Here is a 19671-nt window from a genome sequence, read left to right as displayed (position 1 = left end):
TGTTTTATGAACCATTTCATTGATTCTCAACAGTGGAATGACTTAACTGAATCTAATTAACTATACATTTACCATTTGTTGATGATGGATATTGTAAAGTGTTACCCATGATGATTTATTGAAGTTATTTTTAGCATAGAAATAAGTTTTAATAAGTTTAAGTCAAAATTGGCAGAATCAGTAACTTCTTTTAAATCACTTCTTAAAACCCAATTTTATAGACTTTTACTGCTCTTAGTCTATTTATCTGTTTTTAATTCTTTCTTCGTGATTTCTTTTTTTGTCTTACCATCCTTTACTGCTTTTATTCTTCTTTTTTTTGCATGACTTTTCTTCTCTCTCTCTTCTTTTTCTGTGATTTTGCCTGTTTTATCACTTTAATACCTTTTTACTTGTAATGACTCATATTGACTCTTTGTGTTTTTTACATTTTCTGCTCTGTCTTCTTGTTTTACCTCACCTTAGACTAGGCTTCCCTGGGTTTGGCCTGACTGTTGAGTGTTTATTCTGTGATATTGTTATCCCGGGTTTCCTTTTTTATTTAATATCTATCAGTGAGCTTACTAAACAACTGTATACTGATTAAAATGTGTATTGAGCTGTCTGTGTGCACACCAGACTCATCAAAATTATTTCAATAATCATTCACAGCTCCAGTTTTGGTTTGTGTTTGTACACAAACAGTGGTAGAGAGGACAAAGTTTACCCATCGATGATTCGGGGATCGACTGTGCCGCCTGGACTATCACACTCCTCGCTATCTACTAATCGATGATCGATTTTATTTTAGTTTCACAAAAGATGGCGGACCGAACGCCTGGTGGCTCTCAAAAAGCTAGCGCTAAGGTGAATTTACCGTTTGTTCTTTCTACAGCTAGGTCGTTTCTGTTGCAATGAAAACGATGTAAATAACAAAATGCTTGAACATCCTTGAGTATTTGCATATTTGTAGCCTGCGAGAGTCGAGAGTTAACGCACGAGTGTGCGCAACGGTGTTAGCTAACCACCACGGTGGCTAAAGCTAGCCGTAGGCTCCTCGGCCACACTGGCTAGTTCAGCTAAGCTAAGAGAAGCTAACAATTTAGCTACCACATCCAGATATTGTAAGGACAGTTGACCCAGAGGGGAATATTGTTCGTACAGCTAACCACCTGATACCAACACAGCTAGCCTTCGGAACGAGGTTTATTTTATATAGGTTCGCATTTAAAAATAGTAAAGTTAATTTGTGCGAACTCGGGCCTAATATTTCAGGCTTAGCTGCTTGTAACAGTCATTCGGCGCTCAGTCAGTGGCGCTGCAGCAGATACAGTGTGTTAGGCCTCTGGCTAGCTTGCCCTAGTTGTGGTTACATGTTGGTGTCCGGCTGCAATTGAAGAAGTTATAAAATATGCATCAAATGCAACTTAGGAAATGGCCATCAAATGTTTGGAAGATGACCATAGACTACGAGCGGACACCGCCCGCCTCACAGTGTATTGCGAGTTGCGTGGTGTCACGGAAATGCTTCCCCGCTTAACTTGGCTGTCAACAGAAGTGTTACGCTCGAGCAAACATCTGGGTAATAATTAATGTTACACGGTGCAGTGGGGATCGTTGTGATGGCCTGAGTGTGTTACGTGCACCCAAATCTAGAGTTACGTCCCGTGACCACGAAATACCTGTTGAAAGCTGACCGTGCTTTGTTTACATCTACAGGCGCTGCTTGAAAGCAAACTGAAGTCTTTCAGCATAGGCAAAATGGCAGTAGCGAAGAGGACCCTGAGCAAGAAGGAACAAGATGAAATAAAGAAAAAAGTAAGTGTATGCTTCCTTTTTGAGAATATGATCTATGTCAACTGAAGTAACCGGGCACACATTTTGTAAATATGTTTTGTAGGATGCATGTATTTATTTATTTATTTATGGTTTCTCTGTTCAGGAGGATGAGCGAGCAGCAGCTGAGATTTATGAGGAGTTTCTTGCTGCTTTTGAAGGAGGAGGGGAGGGAAAAGTCAAGGCTTTTGTCCGTGGCGGTATCGCAAATGCAACAAAAGGTACAGCCTTTCTATTATTTACTTTTTGTGTCCCGCTAATCGATTGCACGATACGTTGGGGCACAAGCACAGTTCGCATTGTGCTCCATCCATAACTTGAAAAGTGACATGCAAAAGTAATTGTCCTGGAATTCAGAGGAAAAACACTGTGTTGTCCTTTCAGAGGAGGCAGCTGCTGATGAGAAGAAAGGAAAGTTGTACAAGCCCAAATCTCGCTTTGAGACGCAAACAACTAAAAGCTTCTTGCCTTTGGAAACCCCACCTCAGTTTTTAGCACTAGACAAAAGACATGTAAGTACTGTTACAGTCAACAAGTAGCCTCTCTTCGTACAGCTGTAGTAAATAATGCTTTGTTTTTACTGTGCTGATAGTATTTCCACATTTGTATTTCAGTCTGTGAAGAAAACTACTGAAAAGGAAAAGAAGAAGAGCAACTTGGAGCTCTTCAAAGAAGAACTTAAACAGTAAGTTTCAGCACTTGATTCAGTTTAATTATTAAGCAGTTGTTTCCAGATGTGATGGCATAGAATGGTGTGGTTCTGAAAGTACAAAACTTTCAAAACCCATGTTCAATAATTTGAACATGGGTTGTACTTAACTGTGCTATATGCTATTCCCTGCAGAATACAGGAGGAAAGGGATGAAAGACACAAGATGAAAGGACGTGTTAGTCGTTTCGAACCTCTCTCGGGCACAGACGGAAGACGCTCATGTAAGAGTCTTTTAAATTGCACAACTGTATTCCATGTACTAACTTGGCCCAAAATGGCCCTGTCCTGCACGCCTTACTCCGCTCACCTACACCCTTTGTCCACTTCTGCCCTGAAACAAAATTTATACTGCTTTTCTGCTTCTTTTAGCGGATGGTTCTTCCAGGAGAAACCGTCCGTCCAGTGGTAATTTTGACTTAATACAGTGGCCGTGAATATCTTCATCTTGCTAAGAAAATATGTTGTTCCATCAGACAGCAGTAGGAAATTCTTGTGTCTTTTCTGTCTCTGCAGTTTTGGATGATTGTGCGCCAGGTTCCCATGATGTCGGAGACCCATCTACGACTAATTTGTATCTCGGAAACATCAATCCACAGGTGAATTTGACTCTTAATTTGACACTAAATTTCAAATGAATATGTGCTGCGTATGTTGTTAATTTCAAGTGTTTTATTTTGTGCGGATATTTCCCTATTGTTCATTCAAATAGCAATCATTTTTTTCATGTTTCTTTTTATTGTATAGATGAATGAGGAGATGCTCTGTCAGGAGTTTGGCCGCTATGGTCCACTGGCCAGTGTGAAGATTATGTGGCCGAGGACGGACGAGGAGAGGGCTCGGGAGAGGAACTGTGGCTTTGTGGCTTTCATGAACAGGAGGGATGCTGAGCGAGCACTCAAGAACTTAAATGGTATAAAAAGCTGTGTTTCTTGATATTCAAAAAATTAGATACTTGTGTTCTTTTCAGTCATTGTAAATATATGTTTTTACTCTGATTGCAGGAAAGATGATAATGAACTTTGAGATGAAATTAGGATGGGGCAAAGGTGTGCCCATTCCACCCCACCCCATCTACATCCCTCCTTCCATGATGGAGCACACACTCCCACCGCCTCCCTCCGGCCTACCCTTCAACGCACAGCCCCGGGAGAGGCTAAAGAACCCCAATGCTCCACTGCTTCCTCCGCCCAAAAACAAGGAGGAGTTTGAGAAGGTAACTCAGCATGTCAGCCTAGGATATTCTCATGGGTTATGGCAGTGTTTTGTTAATGCAGCTGGTAAGATGTTAGCCTTTATAGTGAGCAGTCAGTGCAGGTTTTAATCCAAGTTTCTATAAGTGATAGTTTTTGTGTTGTTCACTGAATTTAACTTTTACACTGTATATAAGTGTGGTTTTAGTGAAATGTTAGTGTGGAAAATGTTCAGTGTTACAGAGAGGTGTTTATGGTTAATGAATACAGTGTCAGGGGTGTTTGGCCTTTAGTAAAACTGACAGCAGTGAAGGAAAGTTGTTGTCTATTTGCACTTTTTAAATGCATTTTTTATATTTTTCACCTGTTGCCTTTTAACAATACTCACATTCTATGTTTATTATCTGATGTGACTTCATATACAGACTCTGTCGCAAGCCATAGTCAAAGTGGTTATCCCAACAGAAAGGTACATGTTTTTCTTTTTTTAAATTGGTGTACAAACGTAGAAAAAACATCCCATAATGAAGCTAAAAGTTTGATCAGTTGATCACTGCATGCTACAGGGGGCTGGTCAGTATGGGTGAGCAATGGTTGAGGCTGAATTACAATGCTATCATTTTAGTAGATAGAATAATACTGACTGACAAGTTTGTTTTGTACCTTGCTCTTTCACACTCCACCATCACTCATGTTTCCTTTTAAATATGTAGCAAAAACATCATTATATCGCTTACTTAATGTGCTGTTTAGAGTCGAGCATCATGACTTTAGTCCATCACAGTTCCACTCCATACATCAACATTTAATTGTGTTGTTTTCAGCTTTAGTGACATGTTACTCTGCCACATACACACTCTGCTGACTCTAGATCTGTAGTTGTGAAATCCTGCTCTCTGACCATTGCTCACTCACACCGTCTACCCCCTTTGGCCTCTGTCACTCTATCGGGAGCTCAGTAAATCTGGCCCCTGCCAATAAAATCCAAACCTGCCAGTAGTAGTCTATATATGACCTTTGACATTGGCCTTGGTGAGCAGCACAAGTTGAACTGTCTGCAGCAGCGAGGGACCTGAAAAGCCTCATGGGATGGATTGGGAAAGTATACTGAATTTTACCCCGCCATTGGTACGATCGGCTCCAATACAAGTAAATGTGATCTGTGTTGTCAAATGAAAGACATCCTTTGTCTTGTTGGCCACTTTAGGGTAAATGTATGCAGCCTGCACCATGTATCTCCCCAAAATTGTCACAAAACAGCTTTAGTGATCCCATTTGCACTGTATTCAGTCATTACCAAGTCCACCAATAGATAACATGTTTAGTTGATTTAGGCCAACAGTCCTATACTGCTTTGGTGTTCCTCCTCACTTCACATTGGTCAGGAGATGAGTGGGAATTGAAAGGCACTGCAATGACAGATTTTTCAGTTAATGCAGTGTCTTTGTCAATTTCTCAGTCCTGATTTTCTTCAGCTTCACTTTTGTGAAATTTGAATTTGAAGCGTGAAAGTGTCCAGGCAGTGCGATGTAATCAAAACCTGTTTCACTGCAGCCTTAAAGAACACAGGCATGAACTTAAAACAACAATTTATGCACAATTTAAAAAAAAAATGTATAATGTTAACTGTATTGCTAGTTTTTAAAAAAGATAATTCTCAATTTATATGAACGTGTCACTGTAAAATCATCAGTTGTCATGTTAATTTTTGATTTTTGGCAGCATTTATGCATTGATGTTATACATTGGCTCAGAGGCATAGTCACAGTTACATTTAATTTATGCCTGGTCACATGACAGTCTAACAGTTGTCTCATTATTAAGATGTCTCACCTCATCCATCACAGGAAATAAGTAATAAATAGATATTTTATCTTTGGCTGAGTCCGTTAAAGGACATCTTCCGCCACATATTGCAAGTATTACCATGGCAGTGCACCAACCTACTGTACGTGACAGCTGCAGTTCTGCCCTGTAACATTTGTTCTGTAAAACATGCATCATGTCTGTCACGAGACAACTGCTCAGAGCGTCAAACTGCCAAGCATAAATTAAACTAACAGACAGGCTTTTTGTAGTGGTCAAGGGTGCGGCCAGTCTGAATCTGTTTGCTTTAACTGTGTTTTTCTTGTAGGAATTTGCTCTCTCTCATCCACCGAATGATCGAGTTTGTGGTGCGTGAAGGCCCAATGTTTGAAGCCATGATCATGAACAGAGAAATCAACAATCCCATGTACAGGTCAGTGCAACTGAACATCAGTCATTTTTTACCTTTATATTTTATACTTTGTCGTTTTTGCAAAGCTATAATGCGCTTGTTCATGTTTATGATTTTGTTTCTTCCAGGTTTCTATTTGAGAACCAGAGCCCAGCACATGTATACTACAGGTGGAAGCTCTACTCAATACTACAGGTTTGATTTCTATCCTCTAATAATTGTTTGAGTACATTTACACAGAATTTCAGTGGTATCCAGCTCACATTGAAGAAAAACAATCTTCTATCAGGTTTTGATATTAACTGTGAATCATTCCTTGCTCAGGGTGAAGCACCAGCCAAATGGCGAACAGACGACTTTAGGATGTTTAAGAATGGCTCTTTGTGGCGTCCGCCGCCTCTTAATCCATACCTCCATGGTCCTTATGATGATGGGGAGGAAGAGGAGGAAGAGGAGGAGGGCAGCAAGAAAGGCTGCTTGAAAGAAGAGTAAGACCATGATTCATCAAACTGTGTTAAGATGCCCTGCTGTTGATGAACCCTCAGTTTGATAGATTACACTTAATTGTTCCTAATCTCTGCAGAGAGCGGGACAAACTAGAGGAGATGCTGCGTGGGATGACTCCCAGAAGGGGAGACATAGCAGAAGCCATGTTATTTTGCCTCAGCCACGCTGAAGCAGCGGAAGAGATTGTGGAGTGTATCACAGAGTCTCTCTCCATCCTCAAGACCCCTCTTCCCAAGAAGGCAAGATATCACACTGACCCTCTGCTAAGAAAAGGATTGGCATCTTTCATGTTTATCAAATTTTGTGTACGAAATTTTAAAGAAAAGTTAATCTTTTCTCCTTTACATTGCAGATTGCACGGTTATATCTAGTTTCTGATGTGCTGTACAACTCTTCTGCCAAAGTAGCCAACGCGTCTTACTACAGAAAATAGTAAGTTGTCAATCTAAGATTGGTATACTCTAGTCATTACTGTCTTTTATAAAGTCACTCACTTAATTTATTCTCTTAACCTTTTCTCAACAGTTTTGAAGCAAAGCTCTGCCAGATTTTCTCAGACCTCAACGCGACATACAAAGCGATACAGGGACACCTTCAGAGTGAGAACTTTAAGGTACCAAACGTCCAAACCCGGCTGTGTAAACTTAACACTTCACACAAGCAGTGACACACAGTATATCACTCAACCGTCCGTGCCTTGTTTTCTTCTTTGTGGCAGCAACGAGTGATGTCATGTTTCCGGGCATGGGAGGACTGGGCAGTGTACCCTGACCCCTTCCTTATCAAGCTGCAGAATATCTTCCTGGGTCTGGTTAATCTCGCTGCCGAGAAGGAGCCTGTGGTCATTGTGGAGGTAAATGATGTAGCAATACTTGGCCATTGATAATAACCTTAAGTTCTCTTATAAAAACCTATCCCTTCGATTACTTACAGTAAATGTTTTTGTGCACCTTGTCCCAGCCTGAGGTAGTAGAGGACATTGATGGGGCTCCAATTGGGGAGTATGTAGACGGCACTCCGCTTGAGGATGTGGATGGGGTGCCGATTGATTCAGGGCCTATTGATGGGGCTCCTATTGACGGAGCCCCCCTGGATGACCTGGACGGTGTTCCTATCAAGCCCATGGAAGAGGACATAGATGGAATACCTTGTAAGTGGTGCAGAGACCTAACATAAGATATTTCATTGGGTGGCTGTTGATGATCTCAGTCCAAATGTACTTGTACAGTGAGTAATTTTTTTTCTTTGTTTTTATTCTTTTTTCATAGTGGATCAGTCCAAGGAAGCGACTTTCAAGGTGGCACCCTCGAAATGGGAAGCAGTGGACGAGGCAGAGTTAGAAGCTCAAGGTGAGACCTTAAAAGTGGCATCAAATTACAACATTTTGGCTTTAAATGTGCTTTTAAACCGATTCTTTTGTATGAATTCTTAGTTTCCCTCATGTTGCCTTTTGTTTGCTCCCTAGCAGTGACAACTTCAAAATGGGAGATTTTTGAGCAGCCAGAAGAAGCAAAAAAGTGAGTTTTGTCTGTGTTTACAAGTGCTATCTTTGAGGATAATTGTCTGATCTGTGCTGCAAATACATTGACACACCTTTTTAACCTTTTTTATAAACTGCTTCCAACTCTAAAGGGATGACGAGGACAGTGATGATGATGACAGGAGCCCTCGCTCAGAAGATCAAAGCTACTTCAACCCCACCAGAGATGACTCGGATGTTAAAGCCAAGATGTCTGAAATGAATGAGGAGAAACGCACCAAGCTCAGAGAGATAGAGGTACTTCACCCCATACCACACTTATCAGGACACACAGACATTTTTTGTGTGTTTAAGGCAAATGAAATGAATTGTTTTGACCATTTTTCTTGCACTGTTCACGCAGGTTAAGGTCATGAAGTTCCAGGATGAGCTGGAGTCTGGCAAAAGGCCTAAGAAGCATGGGCAGAATATTCAAGAGCAGGTGGAACACTACAGGGACAAACTACTACAAAAGGTATTGAGTTGGGCTCTGTAGATTTTACTATAGATGATATCAAATACAGGAATTGAAATTCAAAACTGGGGTCATTTTTTTGTCTTCCTTTCCTGTAGGAAAAAGAAAAAGAGAAACTTGAACGGGAGAAAGAGAGGGAAAAGAAAGAGAAGGAGAAAGCTGACGCTCGGTTAAAAGACTTGAAGAAGGAAAAGGAGAAGGAGGACACGCCAACCAGGAAGGAGAGGTGAGGTCAACAGTTGGCAGGTTGCTGCGTCAAACTGGGGATTTGTTTAATTTCCCATCTGACAGATATTTGTCCTGTCTGGTTGATAGGAAGCGGCGTCACAGTGGGTCACCCAGCCCCACGCGGAGTAGCAGCAGACGAGGCCGTTCATCGTCACCACGTTCAGAGCGCTCGGAAAGATCAGAACGATCCGATCGCTCATATTCTAAAGACACATCATCCCGCGCGTCCCATAAAGATTCCCCGCGATCCAGCAACAAAAAGTCGTCGAAGAGGTAAGGCTATCTGTCCACTTTGTCAATAGAGCTAGGTGTCTGGTTATTTTACCATTTTCTTTATTAATTGAAATGTCATGTTTGTCCAACCAGATCTCCCTCACCTCGCACACCAAAACGATCCAGGAGGTCGCGCTCCAGGACGCCCAAGAAATCGGCGAAGAAGTCCCGCTCCAAATCAAGGTCACCTCACCGGTCTCACAAAAAATCAAAGAAGAGCAAACACTGACACGTCTTTAACCTTCAACCTCCAAACCAGCCTATTCTCCCTCCTCCCCATTCTACTTTTTCTGCGCCGTGTTGTATAAAAGATTGAGTGACTGATTGGCAGCCGAAGATCTCTGCCCAGACGTTAATGTATAGACAATGAAGAGTGGAGGGTGTTGCATGGGTTGCCATCTGGTGTATCAAATGGATGGGGCCATTGCTGTTTTATATTGTACAAAAAAATAATGTGCTTTGTGTGTCCTGATTCCCCATCACCTCCCAATGGAATTCATCCATGTGGTAGACCACACCCGTACAGAGCGTGATGACTATAGTCATATTCATGCTGTCATTTTCTGTTTTTGTAGTTCACATTAAAAAGAATTCCTAATAAACAAGTGTCATTTTTTAAATTAAACTTTTAATGGAGTGATTTCAAACAAAGCGGGTTGTAGTAAAAAATTTACAATTATAAATCTGTTATTTACATTTAGTGTGGTTTGGTAGCAAAATTACTTACAATTTCACACAAAAAGCTCATATACAGGTTTACAGGAGCTGAAATCAGTGATTTTGTTAAGGCAAATTGCAAGTTAATGACGCTGTTGTGGCCACCTGATGTCCTTTACAGCTTGGCCTGTGCTTTCTTTAGCTGATCCCTTAGTTCTAGATGAGCGATGGAGGAGAGGTGCACCTCATCAGGCCCATCAGCGATGCGAAGAGTCCGCACATATGCATACCTGAGGATGAATGTGGTAATATTGGCATCAGGACAGATGGATTTAGTGGTCATTCTCATTTGTGGGGGTAAACAAAGAAACTTACATCTGTGCCAGTGGGACGTCTTCGGACACACCTGCACCTCCGTGTACCTGTATAGCACAGTCAACCACCTTACAGGCCATCCTGGCTGCGGCCACCTTGATCATAGCAATCTAGAAAACGCAACAATAACATTAAGTGTACAGTAGATCTTATTAGCAGCGATACAAACACACCACCAGATCAATTACTTCAAATGCGTGAGTGTATAACAAAAACTTCTGCCACCTGCAATTATTTAAAAAAAAACTACCACGTAGCCTCCAGTGCTAATTTAAGAGTGTTAAGGAAGCAGACAGCTTCAGGACGTTTGCTTTTTTCCGAATTTCTTCTAAATTAATTTCTACTGATTAATCATATCAGTTATTTTCAAGCAAAATTATCAAACATTTGCTTGTTAATTTTAGCTTGTTAAATGTAAGGCTTTGCTGCTTTTCTTTGTCATTTATAATAGTAAATGAAGAAACAATTTGAAGGCGTCACTTTGGGTTCTGGGAAGTTGTGATGAGCATTTTTCACAATTTTTTGACATTTCATAGACTAAATGGTTAAATCGTTAGTGCAGCCCTACTTTGAGTGTCTGCTGTTGATGTACACTATTTTTAACAATGCATTTTAAAAAAAAATTCTCTGCTGTGTTCATCAATTTTCACAATTGAAAAACAAAGTCGGTTTTCAGTCTGATTCTCTTAATTTCCCTCTGCTTAAAACAGTTAAGACTTGGGCCAGAATGTGGTTGTTGAAGGGCCACGAGCTGAATAGGTCTAATGTAGGAAATAGGCTAACATTTAGAGTCAGTATGGATTTGGGACACAGCGCGACTATTGACAGATTTACCTGTTTGCGAGCAGCCCGGCTGCCCACTGTATCCAGTGCATGAGCAGCATGTAGGGTCAGCAGGCGGGTCTGTTCTATCAGGAGACGACACTCTGCGATCCAGTGAGCTACAACTTCCTACACACATAACAGATAACACAGGAAGGAGAGACTGTTTTCTCAAGATGTATTTAAACATCTGTCCACTAGATGTCAGCAGATGCTTCAGTAGCATCTCTTTAGATAGTGTCAGTCACTCACATGTTGGTACAATTTCTTCCCAAATGTGCGCCTGGAGGCAGCCCGCTGGCAGAGCAGCTCCAGTGCCAACTCCGCCAGGCCGACAGCTCTCATACAGTGGTGCAGCCTGCCTGGCCCCAGACGACCCTGAGCGATCTCAAACCCTCGTCCCTCTCCTGGAAACAAACAAGCCGTGGGAAAGAACCCAGAGACATAACAGAAAGAGATACCGTGAATCCTCACGGGAGGGAGATGCTATCTCTGGCCTAGTGACCTCATACCCATCGAACCTGTACAACTTTATTATTCAAACAACGAACGAATGATAAGGAATAATAAATGTTTATGCCTTTATGGGTGTAGCCTGCTTCTTAAGAAGACCTAATGTGAGAGAGAAAACACAGCCATATAATGTCTTACCCAGAATAATGTTGGAGGAAGGGACGCGCACATTTTCAAAGTGCACTTCAAAGTGGCCACCATGGATTGCATCTGAGCACAGGAACAAAACAAGGAAGAACGTAGTTGTCATGTTTCCATGCAAAAAGGAAATATTGTGGAAAGACTGGAAAATAGCATATGACAGACACGATCTTACCATCCTGTCCAAACACAGTCAGCGGTCTGACGAGTTTTACACCTGGTGTGTCCACAGGGACGAGGATCATACTGTGTTGGCCATGCCTAAGAAACAAGTTTAAAACCAAAGCTTAAAAAAGGAATTTTACTTTGACTGCAATTTGACCGTTTTCCTTAAATCCACAAATCCACAATTCCACAAACACAATGTTGGCTGGGCTGCTTTAAATATTTTAAACCACACATTGCTGTTGAGAATATGCCACCCTGATTGATGTCCTCTTTTCATTGGAAACAAGGTTGGGTGTGTGTGTTGTTACACTGCTGACAAAACAACACAACTGACATTACATATTTTGGGTGCGGTTGTTTCTAGATTTGTTTTTGTCATGCACATTTAAGGCTTGTAACTGATCAACTTTGGATTAGAGGATTAGTGCCAATTATATATCAGTAGCAAGATCAAACTAATAACAAGTGTCAACAAGATTTAATAGATAAATCTGCAGTGTGAACCGAACCTGTAGGCAGAAAGGCCAGGCAGGGATGTTGGGAGGTACACCCTGTCCCCTAACCAAAGTCCATTTCTATTATAAAAGTGGCACAGAGTGAGTTTAATAGTGAAAAAATAGCCTCTAAAGTAGAGTGCAAAGGTATAGTGACAAGCACAGAACTGTTAAAATATAAAAACCAGGAGAGCAATGTCATTGTTACTAGAATATGCTGACAGAAATCCTGGAACAATAAAACCTGTGGTGAAAAAACATGACATCAGAAATCTGAACTCTTGTTAACTCGCCCAAAGCGGAAGCAAATATTCTTCACCACATAACTCCTCACACATTACTGACCTGCTGCTGACGTCCAGAGAGCCGCTCCTGCACATCACAATAGCCACTTTGCACTGGGGATTGCCAGCACCTGTGGGCAACAGTCAGAAATGCTGCGGTTCATTTAAATTCATGCTTTGTGGCCGTCTGGTGTTACAACAAACAACGCGCAAAGCCACTGTTCACGCTGAAACTCTGTCCTTAACCATTCCATTACCCCAAAAACAATGTGCGTTGCCAGTTGGGAAATGCCGAAGGCAGCTAGTGACAGATTGATGGCATGAGAACGGCCAGCTGACAGCCGCAGGTTGATTTACATTTCCTGAGTTGGATTATTTCACATTTAGTTTGTCATCTTGTTTACTGGGGAGAAACTGACTACTTATTTAAGGCTTTGCTGGATTAAAATGCTTCTTTTACGACTGCAAAAACATATAAATACTGTAAGAAACACCCACTAGAGGGCAACGTCATATAGATACACATTTTTAGAAGATTTGACTCAAGCTAGATACAGTGGATAGAAGTGATAACCACAGGCAGAACCACTGATAGCGGCCAAGCGCAGAATACTTTGGAATTTCCCTGGTTGGGAGTCCACGTTCACACAGTCGCATGTGGCCTTGGAGGCACAGACAGAATGACCAATGGTCTGCCTTCCTGTTTAATTTTCTGGTAAAGTGGCAAAACCGTCCCCTCAGGACAGCACATATGGACGCCAGACAGCAGGGGACAGGACAGTTATAGTCTCTGAAAGTTTACAGTATGAGAATCACAGCACGAGTGCACGTCGACACTTAAACACAACCTGACAGATGTTTAGCGTTGGAACTCCTCTGATTGCGAAGATTTAAACAAATACAAATCAATCATGCATGCACTGTAAAAAAAATCCACCCAACTCCACCCAAATGCGACATCTTGCCTAGGAAAGCCTGTTTAGGTTTTCCTGTGAACCCTTACATAAGTCCCATAGGGTACGATAAGAGGTGAGCCCTGCTGTCATGCGACAATCGTGCCTGTACACGTCCTGTCATCACTGGAATGAAAATAATGCTTCCCAACCCAGTGTCTTCCTGGGACTTTGACATCCAAACAATTTTTTGTCATGCTTGCATAAAATACTTCCTTGTCTTTGCTAAAAATGTCTGATTTAAAAGAATTTCATGGAATCCAGCTGATTTGTATTCAATAATGTATGTGTGAAAGGGAAAGTGAGCCATTTTTCTGGGGAATCTGAAAGAAGGAAACACTATTCATAGGAAAAAAGAACAGGAAACCAAAATACTTAAGTGCCATTCATACATTTCAAGTTAAAAGCCTCTAAAACAGAACGGTTTATTCCACTTTATTTCTGCTAATGTGAGTGAGACGAAAACAACAAACCAATAATGGCTCCAATCCAGCACACCACAATAAACAGTTGTGATGGGACAAAGTTAATCCATATGGGATGTTATTTTATACCCTCCTTTTATCCCTTCTTTTCCTGCTCAGACATAAACATAAGGGCAGCAGCCACCCAGGCACTCCCTGCGTGACATCAGGAGAGAGAGATTAACAATTTAGATGAGACTGAAAAACAGATTCTCCTTGTTTGCTGTACTGTGTTAGGACCTTACAAACAGAGTAGTGACTAAAGGAATTTAAATTTATACTGACAACATAACACGTTCTTAAAGGCACGCACACACGCTCACATGAATGGCAAACTACGTGCTGCAGAGAGGTGCTCGGCGTGAGCAGTGGAGGGAGTGGAGGCGGGCTGAGGCAGAGCGATCACTCACTTCAGCCCTGTGTTGCACACAGCTCTGCTCCTCAGGATACACACCAACTGTTTCTGTGTGGTTACAGGAAGGATTCTTACCATCCCCTTTACAAAAGGAACAAAGAAAAGGTAAGAGAATCTTTTCAACTTTACCTTCAATATTTGACTTTTTCATTACCTTCCATTGAACAAACTACCACAAGAAAGAATATAAAGAAACTTGGAATGTGTTTTTCTGATACTTTCTTTACTATTCAATGTGCTGACAGAGTTGTATATGGACTATTGTTTGAACCTTATGATTTTTTGAACATATAATGCTATTTTTAAATGTTTGAACTTTTAATTTAAAGTCAACTACATTTTACATTTACATATCACACCATGATGTACATTGAAAAGTATTGTGCCCGATTTTTCTGATAGTCAAAAGTCCACTTGAGTAACTGACAAAGTCAAAGTCCTACTCAGGATACTTTATGACATTATCATAACTAGTGAGGTAATGAAAACAAGTGAAACTTAGCACGCCTTGTTATTGTGTGTCTCCCCGGTGTTACTTTTTGCTCTTTGCAAACACTTTCTCACAGGGTTATGAGACTAAAGTTACTATTTATAATAATAATAATAATATTGTGAGTGCTGTTAGTGTAGTTTTTACCACAGTTGTCAGGATAAACAGGACTTTTGTCTCGGTGACTTTGCTTTAATCTTTTTTTTTACATCAGTAACATTTATTCAAACATCAGTAAAGTCAGTTACTAACAAAATTATTATTTTCATCACTATATCAAGCTATTAGAACTAATATCCAAACATACCTGTCATGAGGGCTTTAACTACATTTTTGTCTCTATTTAGCTTGTTAAGATCAAATAACCCAAATGACCTTTTAAAAACATATAAACTTGGATCGACCTTTTGTGCTACCCTTACATATGAAGTGCAGCCGTTGACAGCTGTGGAATACTTGACATATTTCTGTTCCAATGAACATCTGCTTCAGTAACTCCTGCTCCTCCCAGACAGGAGATAATCACTCTTTATATAACAAACCTGGAGACTTGTCTTAAATCGACTGTTGTCATCAGCGAGTGTTATTTGCCAAAGATGATCCTGTCACACAAAGTATTTTGATTATCAGCCAGGAATGATATCATCCATCTGCATCACACTTTCCTGAATTCCACTTGTTACTGATTTGGAGAAAAATACAAAACATTGATAGTATCATTTTACTGTGTATATGGTAATAATGCAATGTGAACTTCCAACTCAGTTTGTTCATGATGTTCATTAAGAGATTCTTAGATGTTTTTCATAGCAACAAGAACGGCCTGTGTTCAATCAGAGCCAGTCAAAGACACCATGTACACTCACATAAACACAGTACTGTAGTTATTAGTCCTCAGTAGACACGACATCTCCATCTGGAGCTAACAACTGGGAAATCTGGATGAAAGCCTCCCTTCAATGGGACTGTCCTGTTGAACCACAGCCCATACCATTTACAGTAAAGACAACATCCTGGATTTGAATGTGGCTAGGGACCTCAGCTGCACTTTTGTGTCATCCTCATTGCTCCCGCCTCGTGTTTCCTCTCATTGGTGACTCTGATCATTTAAAAAAAAGAAAAGAACCGACAAGCTAAGACTTGGAACCTGCAAACATGCGCTCTACATGATCCATAGTAGATGTTATCAGTTGGCAGTGCAGCTTGTACTAGGGGAAAAGAGATGGGAGCGTTCTGATGAATACTGATCTTTTCCTTATCGTTGACCATCAAACAGAGATCGATATTGAAAGAATAGTTAACCAAACACTCCCAGTCTAAAGACCGGAGATCACCTAGTATCCAACAGAATACAAACTAAGTGAATTCAAAGGGTAGTTAGTTCCTTTGCGAGTCTTTTGTCGGCTCTTTTTCACAGCATTGTGTTCATGGGGGTTATTCAAGCCCACACACAGTTCGGACAGACAGAGCTTAAGCCATTAGGGAAACCATGCAGGAGAGATTCCTTCGATGCAGAACAGAGTCAGAACACCGTTTTTCCTGTTGCTCCTGTTCTGTTAAATAACATTCAGATTACAGGTTTATGCAGTGGGTTCGATTATTCAGCCCATACATCACATCATGTGCAATTAAAAAGGGGAAAGTGATTTTTTTTCCACCATTTAAAATAATCCCTATATTGTTCTCTTTTTGTTGTCACTACAGCAAAAAATGGAAGACTACTATTATCATGACGATGAGGACAACTTCAATGAGAGCTACGATTACAGTTATGAACACACCATTTGTGACAAGCAGGAAGTGCGCAATTTTGCCGGTGTCTTCCTCCCAATCATCTACGCCCTGTCTCTGGTGGTGGGCCTGGCTGGGAATGCCCTGGTAGTGGTGGTCTACACATCAAAGGTGCGACTACGAACCCTGACGGACGTGTGCATCCTTAACCTCGCCATTTCGGATCTGCTGCTTCTCTTCACCCTGCCTTTCTGGGCGGCTGACGCCATCCACGGCTGGAGGTTGGGTTCGGCGGCCTGCAAAATCACCTCCTTCCTCTACAGTACCAACTTCAGCTGTGGCATGCTGCTGCTGGCGTGCATCAGTGTGGATCGCTATCGTGCTGTGGCCCACAATCCAACAGGGAGGACTGGGACAGGACCCCACGTTAGGAGACAGTGGCTCCTGGTGTGTGTGGTGTTGTGGGCAGTAGCCACTTTTCTTGGCCTTCCCGAGCTTGTCTTCTCCACAGTGAAGCACTCCCATCACAGGATGGCCTGCACAGCCATCTACCCTCCCAGTATGGCCCGACCTGCGAAGGCTGCCCTGGAGCTGCTGGAGGTGACCCTTAGGTTCTTGCTACCCTTCTTGGTCATGGTGGTGTGCTACAGCTGCGTAGGGCGGGCGCTGAGTCAGGCAGCTGGGGTGCGGAGAGACCGGAAGTGGCGTGCCCTTCGGGTCCTGCTGGCTGTGGTGGCTGTGTTCCTGCTCACCCAGCTGCCCTACAACGTGGTCAAGCTGTGCCGAACGATGGACATCATCTACATCCTCGTGACCGACTGTGAAGTCAGCAAGAGCCTGGATCGAGCTCTCCAAGTGACAGAGGCCCTGGCGCTGGCCCACGCCTGCATTAACCCTCTCCTCTATGCTTTCATGGGGTCCTCCTTCAGGGGACACGTCCTCAAGGCTGCCAAACACTTTGGTCAGCGGCTTGGGAGACACCCGAGACACGTCCAAGAGGAGCCGGCAGTGGAGATTGCGCTCAAAACCTGCACTCAAACGCAATCCCAGTCTGGTTCAGAAGACCAAGCCACCAGCACGTTTACCATTTAAGACTCTAACATGTAACTATTTCCATATAAGCACCTATACAACATTGAATTTTTATGTATATATTTTTACTATTACACAAGATAGATAGTGTCATTTTACTGTCTGACAAGATAGACAACAATAGCAATACATATCAATTCTGAGTGTGATAAATATACATGTACAGTGAGTTTATATGCACCAACTATGCAAACTATTTTGTAGAAATTATGTATTTTGCTAAATAAAAGAACAAAAACCTTCAGTGAAGCGCATGTGCCAACATCTGTTGCAATTAAATACAGCTCTGCTCTGAGTGCTTTTCTGTTTCCTCACAACAAAATCAACCTTTTAGTCTGCGCTGCCTTCCATGAGATCATCTGCATTGCGTTTTATTACATCCCGTGGCTTTGGGTTGGGATGAGGGATGGCTTGATGTGCACAGTGGGTGACCCATTGTGTAGAAAAACATTTGGCAGACGAAGAGAACAGCAAACAGCAGGAAGGACCCCTCCATGCTGTCAGAGTGAGTGACTTGGAGGAGTTTAAAGCATGACTGGCGTTTTTATTCACTCATATTTATTAATTTTAATAACTTGAGCTTGAAAGATCAAATGGTTTCCTGTAGAGTGTAATCCATTGTTTTAACTAATGCTTTAACATTTTAGTGGTGTATAAATGCTCTCTCCAGGCTGCTAAAAATGGTATTTTCCCTCTTTGAAATTATTCAATGCCATCATATAACATTATGCTCAACCCTAATACATCGCATATGAAATCTCAGACGCTCAGCGCGTTGGACGTCCACAGTCCATGAGTTAACGGTGCTTTATTCAAGTCTGTTTACGCTACTGCAGCTATGACAGAGGCGGGCCAGCATTTTTTGGCAAAACTTCCAAACAGATCGATCATAAAGGACTGAAACGTTTAATTGTTTACCATTCTTTCCATCTGCAGTACCCGTTAGTCATCACCTTCAAGCGTAACAGCTTACAGTTTGGATGCGTGGGAGCTGGACGCCATACAATACACAAACTAGGTGCGTCTGACTAAAAAGACAAAAGTTTAGTCTACAGTTTCAACAGTCTGCAGGAAGAGCAATGAATGGCTCCCGGGAAATTAAAGTATTAAGTTGCACGTCACAAGATTAAAACGGGTAAAAAGTAATTTCCTTGTTGTGTGACCCCACACTGTAATCCTTTCCTTTGAATTTACAGTAGTCTGAGTCAGTACATCAGGCTTTTCTTCAACAATTAATGATCCTGTAAATGCAGCATTGTGTCTAAACATTATAAACAATAACACCAAATCATATGACTGTTTAAGGAAGTTCTAATGAATTGTATGACTATTCTACCCCACTAGCGACTACTCATAACGTTAAACATTTGTACATCATCTGTGCTCGAGTGAGTGTGTATGCATATGAAAATGCCTACGGCTTCAAGATAAAAGATTGCAGGTCTGGGAATAATTTGAGTACTTCATCATGCCCATGGGACAGTCTTGTATAGCCTCCACGGTTCAGAGCTGCCATGTCAACATCTAGAGACACTCCCATCCAGCTACTTTAGAGAAAAGGGGAAAGCACTGCATCCCTCTGTAGCGCATGCGGATTACAGGCAGCATTTTTCATCAAAGTGGTCCATATTTCCACCAAGTTTAACTTATGGTGGGTTACTCCATTATGAGTAGCGGTCATTCAAAGAAAGCTATGTGGGAACTGCTGTGTAATTATCATAATGAAACACAGCATAAAAGCCACAGATGAGATGTCTTTACTTTGTGTCCTCTATAGGATAAATCTGCTGGATGAATATGAATAGTTGCAAGGATTTTCTTTTAGGGGACTTGTTGTTAAGGCTGCCAGGGGCAGGCGTATTGGGAAACACCCTGTAATGTTAGTTATGTAACTACCAAAGATGGAAATTATATTAGGCATTTGATATTTGGAAAATATGAGGTACTTTTAGCAAAACATCTATTCTTCAACGTAATCTTAATTAACACGACCTCATCTTGTTGTAGTTCCACTTTTGTTTTACATTGGAGTGTCCGGACGTTATGACTCACTGCAGAGCAACAAAAACAAGCAATTTCCCACCCTTAAATAATAAGGCAACCACAGGCTACAGTGTGTATGGAAATCGCCACCA

At 41.6% G+C, this 19671-nt stretch overlaps 3 protein-coding genes across 7 annotated transcripts in view; 2 read left to right on the top strand and 1 right to left on the bottom strand.

Moving 5' to 3' along the window:
- The first annotated feature begins 775 nt into the window (after positions 1-775).
- u2surp (U2 snRNP-associated SURP domain containing) lies at positions 776-9562 on the top strand. Of its 4 annotated transcripts, none has more exons than XM_073488027.1 (26): positions 776-846; positions 1699-1797; positions 1922-2036; positions 2200-2327; positions 2430-2500; positions 2660-2748; positions 2897-2932; positions 3041-3123; positions 3272-3437; positions 3529-3740; positions 4143-4186; positions 5852-5956; positions 6064-6130; positions 6260-6423; positions 6519-6681; positions 6795-6874; positions 6968-7055; positions 7161-7295; positions 7403-7592; positions 7711-7791; positions 7911-7959; positions 8075-8219; positions 8326-8436; positions 8535-8662; positions 8752-8937; positions 9031-9562. In XM_073488027.1, exons 1-26 carry the CDS (start codon positions 802-804, stop codon positions 9164-9166), a joined length of 2916 nt encoding a protein of 971 aa, XP_073344128.1. In that variant the 5' UTR covers positions 776-801; the 3' UTR covers positions 9167-9562. The 4 variants fall into 4 exon arrangements, with proteins under 4 accessions (XP_073344128.1, XP_073344127.1, XP_073344129.1 ...); XM_073488026.1 differs by having other exon boundaries at positions 7908-7959; XM_073488028.1 differs by lacking the exon at positions 2897-2932 and having other exon boundaries at positions 7908-7959.
- Positions 9546-19671, bottom strand: part of nphp3 (nephronophthisis 3) — a 32296-nt gene continuing 22170 nt past the window's right edge. For both annotated transcript variants that reach the window (XM_073488025.1, XM_073488024.1), the window contains 7 exons: positions 12453-12522; positions 11621-11706; positions 11443-11514; positions 11044-11198; positions 10804-10920; positions 9970-10079; positions 9546-9884 (listed from right to left, as the gene is read on the bottom strand). In XM_073488025.1, the coding sequence (XP_073344126.1) occupies positions 9770-9884; positions 9970-10079; positions 10804-10920; positions 11044-11198; positions 11443-11514; positions 11621-11706; positions 12453-12522 (725 nt within the window). In that variant the 3' untranslated portion in view covers positions 9546-9769. The remainder of the gene's footprint in view (positions 9885-9969; positions 10080-10803; positions 10921-11043; positions 11199-11442; positions 11515-11620; positions 11707-12452; positions 12523-19671) is intronic.
- On the top strand, positions 14299-17780 carry ackr4b (atypical chemokine receptor 4b). The gene is made up of 2 exons (XM_073488031.1): positions 14299-14328; positions 16418-17780. Exon 2 carries the CDS (start codon positions 16424-16426, stop codon positions 17534-17536), a length of 1113 nt encoding a protein of 370 aa, XP_073344132.1. The 5' UTR covers positions 14299-14328; positions 16418-16423; the 3' UTR covers positions 17537-17780.

Source organism: Pagrus major, chromosome 19 (genome assembly GCF_040436345.1).
Source record: "Pagrus major chromosome 19, Pma_NU_1.0".
Classification (NCBI taxonomy): domain Eukaryota; kingdom Metazoa; phylum Chordata; class Actinopteri; order Spariformes; family Sparidae; genus Pagrus; species Pagrus major.
This window is presented reverse-complemented; position numbering and strand designations above follow the sequence as displayed.

Excerpts from the sequence above, each read along its gene's own strand:
- u2surp (XM_073488026.1), top strand. The coding sequence starts at position 802 with ATGGCGGACCGAACGCCTGGTGGCTCTCAAAAAGCTAGCGCTAAG. Across the intron at positions 6,131-6,259 it reads AGCTCTACTCAATACTACAG|GGTGAAGCACCAGCCAAATG; the intron begins GTTTGATTTCTA and ends TTCCTTGCTCAG. Across the intron at positions 8,220-8,325 it reads CCAAGCTCAGAGAGATAGAG|GTTAAGGTCATGAAGTTCCA; the intron begins GTACTTCACCCC and ends CTGTTCACGCAG.
- ackr4b (XM_073488031.1), top strand. The coding sequence starts at position 16,424 with ATGGAAGACTACTATTATCATGACGATGAGGACAACTTCAATGAGAGC.